The sequence below is a fragment of the Osmerus eperlanus genome, chromosome 16 (assembly GCF_963692335.1).
Source record: "Osmerus eperlanus chromosome 16, fOsmEpe2.1, whole genome shotgun sequence".
Classification (NCBI taxonomy): domain Eukaryota; kingdom Metazoa; phylum Chordata; class Actinopteri; order Osmeriformes; family Osmeridae; genus Osmerus; species Osmerus eperlanus.
Window position 1 is genome coordinate 6276 of NC_085033.1, and position 7125 is coordinate 13400.

Here is a 7125-nt window from a genome sequence, read left to right on the forward strand (position 1 = left end):
TGTAGCCAAGAGCTCGTGGACGTGGGTTGACACAACGTTATACATTTCGGGTAAGCATACATCCGAGAAATGCCGTCTACTTGGGACAGTGTAACGGGGCTCAATATGTCCCATTAGCCTACGGAACCCTACGTCCTCTACAACTGAGAAGGGTTGGTCATCCAAGGCAATGAATTCCATTACTTTAGTTGTAATGCCCTTAGCTTTAGCACTGTCACTGCCAAACTTTTTTGCCTTTTCAAAAACGTCAGCCACAGATGGAGTGTGTGAGCTGGGTAGGCCTACTTTCCTTTTAGTTGCTGCCGCGGTGGTGTCTCTCTCGTACTCCTCATGTTGTCTGGGGTGTTTGGATTTAAGGTGATGAATCAAGCCTGATGTGGTGAACGTCTTCGCAGATGTTCCCCCTCTAGAAAGTTCAGCAGAACACTGTCTGCAAACGGCCTTATTTTCTCCGTTTTCCAACACTTTAAAATGCTTCCACACTGCTGACATGTTTGCTGCATGAAGTGTGCGCAGATTTTTTTTTCTCTACTTGGTATTTTGTTGTTAACAGGTGCGCTCGGCTCTTTTTTTCATCTCCGTTTATTGTCATTTAGTTGTTTACAAGTGCATGCGGACCCTTTTTCATCTCCCTTTATTGTCAGTTAGTTGTTAACAAACTTACCTGCGGCTCTTTTTTAATCCGTCTTTTTTAGAAGCGCACCAGGCTCATTCCACACTGGTTGCTTTAAAAAAAATAAAAACTAGAAAGGTTCGGTGTAATTTTTTCGGCGTTTTTACTCCTTCGGCCGAAACCGAAAATTATGTTTTTGGACATTTTCGGCCGAATATTTTCGGTGGCCGAATATTCGGTGCATCCCTAAAAAGTAATGGTAAATCCTTTCAAATCATTAAAAAGCTTCCTCCTCTTTCAAACGTAACTACTTCGGCAACCTTTAAAATGTTCACAAGACATTCAGCTATTCCCAAATGATTCAGCTTTTTCAAATATTCAGCCAATTTTGAATTATGACAGTTTGAAATACATTAAAATGTTTGCTCCTTCTTGATTTTTATGAATGAGCAGCCAGCAGAGTGGCACACTGCTGGCTGCTCTTTTTCTGATATTCAACTAAATTGTCAAACAAATTCCTCTAACGTTCATATAGTTTAACTTACAGAAACAAGTTATACCTTAAAATGTAGGAAAAATTGTCCTCTTTCAGCCAATGTAACTACTAAAGAGCTCACATTTACAGATTTTCAGCTATGAGCCTTGAAGCGAGAGCAGCCTTTCACATTATCTCACTAACTTCAATGGAGAGGTGGGTAAAATCAGTCAGAGAAAGCAAGAAGGAACAAGATTTTGAAACTGCCGATAGAGTCGTATTTCTGACCGCACAGACATATAAAGGACATCTCTAGTTTCGGCAGAGTCTTGGGTCTCGGAAAATATCCTTATTTTTTGGATTGGACGTATAGTTTTGCCTCTAGGTTAACTTGTTTGAGGTGTGGATTCTAGGTACATTTATGTTACTCTCTCTTCCCAGCTCACAGCTGCGCCATCACCGTGGCAACCAAACAGACACGCACCAGGAAAGCATGGTTCCCGCCTTTAATATCTTTGCCGTCCAATCACCGATTTTATTTCTGAAAACTGCTAGATATTCATGACAATTCAAGCTCAAAGCACATACCATTGGTTAAGGGGTTACTTGGAGGGGAAAATAAATGTATCGTCAGCAACGGCAGCCATTGTTTTCCGAGGCGGAGCCAGTGAGGATACCATGGGAGATTCCCTACAGTGTTAGATTGAAATCGGAGACGATATTATGAGTAAAGCCAAGTTTCTTAATACGTGTTGTCAATTAAAAGTCTTAACTTTTTACTTACGAAGAATGTGTTTGTGGGAGTGACGTGAGTTATTTCAGGAAATAATTACGTGTCTGGTTTGGCCGTTTGTAACAGGCAGCTATGACAGAAGTAGCACTGTTTAGCCTCGATTTTAGCAGATTTCTGTGAAACTTGGAAAAACAACATGAACTAGCTAGATTATGTAAACTTTAAGATAAATGTACATGCCTTGTTTGGCCAATTGGAAGAACGTTTTTTAGTTATTTAGAGTATCCAGCCATAGCGCTAGCTACTTTGGGGGGAGAGGAATTCCAGTTTCCCCCACGTTTCCACTAATCACTAGAATGGTCATAACTTTTTATCAAAATATGATATTTCTAATCTGTCTTCTGTTCTACATTGCCCACAGATTTGTGGATATTCCATCTACTCAAACTATTCCTCCATCTTGTAATTAAAGTGGTTAAAAATTAAGTTGTCTGATGAGGTATGGTGGATGGAGAAGATTTTTGTAAACAAAGGATGATTTGGCTGAACATCGTAAAAAAAACCCTAGTTCTCTAATATGAACAGAGCAGGGCTATTGTGACACATACGTGCTTGTAAAATGAGTAATTTACAACTTGTAATGTGAAATTGTATTTCTCAATAGAAATTTTGCATGATCCCAGCTAACAAGGGACGTCCTGGGGACGTTCGGTGACGTTCCTATTTGGTCCCCTATAGGTTATACCGTGACGTTATCCTTAGGACGTCCTTAGGACCTAAGGATCCTAAGGATCATCATTCAAATGAAAGGGTCGTTATCCAGCTCTGCAGAAGCCTGCTTATGACCATTTATTTGAATCAGGTGTGTTGGAGCAGGGAAACATCTATAACAGGCAGGGTGCCCTGAGGACCAGGGTTGGGAACCACTGCCATAGATGGTTTGTTGTCAAGTGAATGTCCTTATGTAAAAAATAATCCAATAAAAATGTAATGTAGTATCACTGAAACTAAACATCTGCGCTGGATTCAGCCTATCCAAGCACCAGCTGCGTCTCTCGAAATGTTCCATACTAGCCTATTCCAGGACATCTCTCGCGGACCTGCCTGGTTACTTGGTTGGGTCCCTGTCAACGCTCGTGAACCCTGTTGTTGAGTGAAGTCGTCGTTGAGAGAGACAGCAAAACTTTTTGATCCCGCATCCTTCCTTTTATATACCATTTGATAATCAATTTGTGTAAATATATCTAACTTAACTTTTATTGTTCATAGTATAGTTCTTTGTTATTGTTTTTTTAATAGTGTTTTTGTGTAGTTAGCTAGTTAGTTTAGACTGTAATTTAGCGCACTTTTGTGAAGGTGGGAAGGACAGACACCCGAAGGACAGAATTTGAGGTAAATATATTTTAATACAAACTTTAACTCTACTGTACCTGTATGTATGTAGAGCTATTTGTATGTTTATCCAACGTGAAATAGCTAGGGATATCGAAAATTAATGTATATTAATTTCTGGCCAGTACTGGTACTACAGTACTACAGTAGCTCCAACTGTGAAGGCGAAGTCGGCTAAATTGAGACGTCGTATCGTCTTAATTTGTATACAGTAACAATGTTATCGATAGCACTAAATAGGAATGCCACTTTCGCCCCTTTAAGGATAAAGAAAATACAAAACAGCTGAATTGGCTACTTTTGGACAGGTGAAGGCTACTGCTCTAGTCTAGCTCTACAGAAGCTACTTTTTGACAGCTAGAGCTACTGTACAACCAAGACGTTTAGAGAGTAAAGTATCAGAATGACAGTTGCTGTCATTGCCATTTGACGTCATTGTTGTCCTGGTTACGGACTCAGACGCGCATGATCTCTTAGTTACTGTTGCTACGTCGTACAAATGGAGAGTGGAGCCGAGTGGAGAGCAGAGTGGAGCGCCAGTCGTTACGAGTTAACTAGTTGCTCCTATTGTAATGCTGCCTGTAATAAAGATGTAATGGCATTTTGGTGATGAAAAGTGCACTGATATAATGTACGTTAGCCAACGTTAGTAGCTAACCGTTGGCGAACGTTACAGACTAGCTAACGCTTTAGCTATACAAGTTATAACACTGACTGCATTACTAGTAGTAACGTTAATAGTAGCCTACACTTAAACTTACCCTTCCAGTGACGATAAAGCCATTTTTAGCCGGTATGACTCCAAAGCTGAATATTCATCACTATTGTGAAGTTTTATGACGGCATATTAGTATAGGGCCTAATCATATAAATCTCTCGCCATAAAAATAAATCTCTCGCCATTACACACATTCTCTCGCGCACGGCAAAGCCTATTAAAGCAGGAACCGTGGGAATTTTATTTCCCATAGGCTATTTGAATGATCCGGCAGGAAAGGGCTAACCTATATAATAAGTTCTTGCCAAAACCTGTTTAACGCTATATGTGTTTCGTTAACTATTGAAGTACAGTTCACATAAAAATAATTACTAAGATTTTTCGAGGGCCTTATAGTTCGGTAACGCCAGTTAGAAGATGAAGATTTTTTTACAAACTAACTTAAATAGCCTCCCAGTTACGCCGACATACGTTGGACTTTAACTAATTGTCAAATTCGATCTATTCACTCATAACTCTTTCTACAAAAGTTAATGGTCAGAAAAATGAGATATAAAACGGGGGTTCTATTAGAAACTGAGTTTGTAATAGAAACTCAGTATAGAATGTTATATGTTTATATGTGTGTTATATATGTGTATATATATGTGACTCATGTACATAATGCATGAGTCACATGTCAAGTCATTATTTTTCTATTGTAATTACAGAATGGCACTGACAGCGACCCTCTGCACCACCAAACCCAGCCCGTATTACAGGCCCCCTGAGCTCCAGATAAAGGTCCTGTTAATTAAAGATCAGGCAAGAGTCATCGCCTGGGAGTTCAGGCAGAGCTCTGCGGTGGCTAAAACCACAAAGAATAATAGAATTGTGGCCATCACGGACGGGGAGACGGTGACAAAAATCACCATCTTTGAGGAGTTCTCCTCCAAGATCACGGAGGGGAAAAGTTACTTCATGAGGGGGCACTCCTTGCGGGGAGAGTCCCCTCCTTACTTTATTTTAGTGACCAGGGACACCAAATTCTTTAGGAGCTCGCCTGTTGTCTGCAAGGACGGGCTTATGGAGCAGGCGAGAGCCCTCCTCTGTCCCCCGTCCTTAAAGACAAACCTGCAGAAGGTGAAGGACAGCAAGGGCCTCCTCACAGTGGAGGGGGACATTGTGCAAGTATGCTGATTCTGTTCATAAGCGTAATACACTAAATTTACATTCCCAGTAGTTTCAGTCTGTGTACTTAGCTTATCCTGTTGTAATTCAGAGATATTACGTTTTTAGGTAGACAAAGTAATACAGTAAGAATCTGAAACAATGGATCTGTAGTTCTGTAGTTTTTGTTTAACCAGACTGATATTATAAATGTTTTTTTACTTAAATGTCACAGTGAAATGTTTAGGTCTAATTAGATCAGTAAGTGATGTACCTTGTTGTTGTCAGCTTTCAGCTGTGAAAAAAGTCCGCAGTGGGAGAGAGGAGGTGCCACTGAGAGAGCTGAAGCTCCGGCAGGTAAGACACGAGAATGTGAGGATGAGACAGGGACTACCCCTTCAGTTAAAAAAATCAAAATTGCTTGTTTCATCATCCTTGAAAAAGAGTTGTCATACAAAGTTGTCAGTACTTTCAAACAGCTCCATGGTGCCAAGCATTTAAACAGTTTCCTGCCAAACACAATAGAAATTGCTTTTTCTAAAGCATTATAATTTGTGTTGCTCACTATAGCCATGTATATATCACAGCATTGCTTAGTGGGAGTAGCTGAAACTTTAGCAGTTAAATTACACGTCTGAGGTTTGTTGGATTTCTAAAAATCTGAATACGTTTACTGTAATATCTTTAGATCAACAAATATCAGTGAAGGCAAGGACCTGCTCAATATCAGAATGTCTGTGTTGAATTATAAAAGTGTTGTAGCAGAAAGCAAAGACATGGTTACACGTACTGAATTAAATTCATTATCATGATTTTCAAAACTCTTGCTCATTGTTTTCTTTTAGGACTTCAGGCTTTAGCATTACCAAATCAATTAGACTCTTCTCAATCTTTATCCATTTTACCTCCAGATCTTCATCTTTCAAAGCATAGGATATATATATATATACACACATATACATATAAAGTAGAACTCTTATGTAGTTCTAATATATCATTCTGTGTTATTTCCAGGATACATCTGATGTCACCATCAACTTGTGGCGTGATGCTGCCGTTGAGGAGCTGGTGCTTGGCAGCACATATAGTTTCTCGCACCTGACAAGTAGGGCTGCAGGGGGTCAGCTGCAGTCAACGGCCCACACCAACATAAAGGTAAATTGCAATTCCTATTGACAAGGACATTGATGGAAATAAATGTGGGTTAAATTCAATGCAATAAATGTAAAATAATCTATTTTAACAAAAGTATGTGTAGTTAATACTGACCAACATTCAGGATAATGTGAAAAAAACTTGAATGTGTTGAATTAGGTATCCAAAATTAGGTATACAACCATAGGTGTCCTTGTTAGGCATTAATCTCCTGAGCAGATCATGACAGGGCATTGAGTATATTTCATTAAGCCATGTAAATGGTTGTGGTTTTCAACACTGAAATGTATCATGCAGATATAAAGGGACAAGTGATATCATTGAAATGAAAAAAAAAAAAGGAAGAAAAGAGTTTACTATTTGATCGCAAGATGTCTTGAGACATAAGTAATACTTCTTTTGGCAGATGGTGACCGTGACACAGGAGGCAGTCGGGGTGGAGGTCCTGGGTGTTGCAGAGGGCAGCACAGAAGGACAGCTGGAGGTCCTGCTGTCCAACGGAGCTCTCCTGGACATCCAGGAGAGTTTGTGGGAGCCATTCGAGGCTTGCCTGGAAAAAGCCAGGCTTTATGTCACCATAAAATGTGCAGGGAGAAAAAATTTACAAATGGTGGCAGTACAAAAACCCTCCCCCCCATTAGAGTAGAATTTAACATTTGTTATGTTTGTTACGTTTGTTAGTTTGAAAACTTAAAATAGTAATATAAATAATAAAATCATTTATATAATAAAATATTAAGTTCCGAATTTGATTCAGTTGTAGTGTTTTAGCACACTCATATGTAACAAGTATGGCCAGAAGGACTCCCAAGAAAGAAAAAACCTGTGAGGCATTCTGAAAGTTTTAAAGATTTCTTGTACAGTGAGACAAAAGAATGATTGCAGGAGAA

General features: G+C 39.5%; 1 protein-coding gene across 1 annotated transcript; it reads left to right on the plus strand.

Moving 5' to 3' along the window:
* Positions 1–4642: 4642 nt before the first annotated feature.
* On the plus strand, positions 4643–6881 carry LOC134036490 (uncharacterized). The gene is made up of 5 exons (XM_062481472.1): positions 4643–4883; positions 4988–5124; positions 5369–5437; positions 6095–6235; positions 6642–6881. The coding sequence occupies exons 1-5, from the start codon at positions 4643–4645 to the stop codon at positions 6879–6881; spliced, it is 828 nt and encodes a 275-aa protein (XP_062337456.1).
* The last annotated feature ends 244 nt before the right edge of the window (positions 6882–7125 follow it).

What these genes read in the sequence shown, in the direction of transcription:
- LOC134036490 (XM_062481472.1), top strand. Translation starts at nt 4,643, where the DNA reads ATGGCACTGACAGCGACCCTCTGCACCACCAAACCCAGCCCGTATTAC. An exon ending in TGCTGATTCTGTTCATAAGC is followed by an intron (nt 5,125 to 5,368) that starts GTAATACACTAA and finishes TGTTGTTGTCAG; the next exon opens with CTTTCAGCTGTGAAAAAAGT. An exon ending in GAGAGCTGAAGCTCCGGCAG is followed by an intron (nt 5,438 to 6,094) that starts GTAAGACACGAG and finishes TGTTATTTCCAG; the next exon opens with GATACATCTGATGTCACCAT.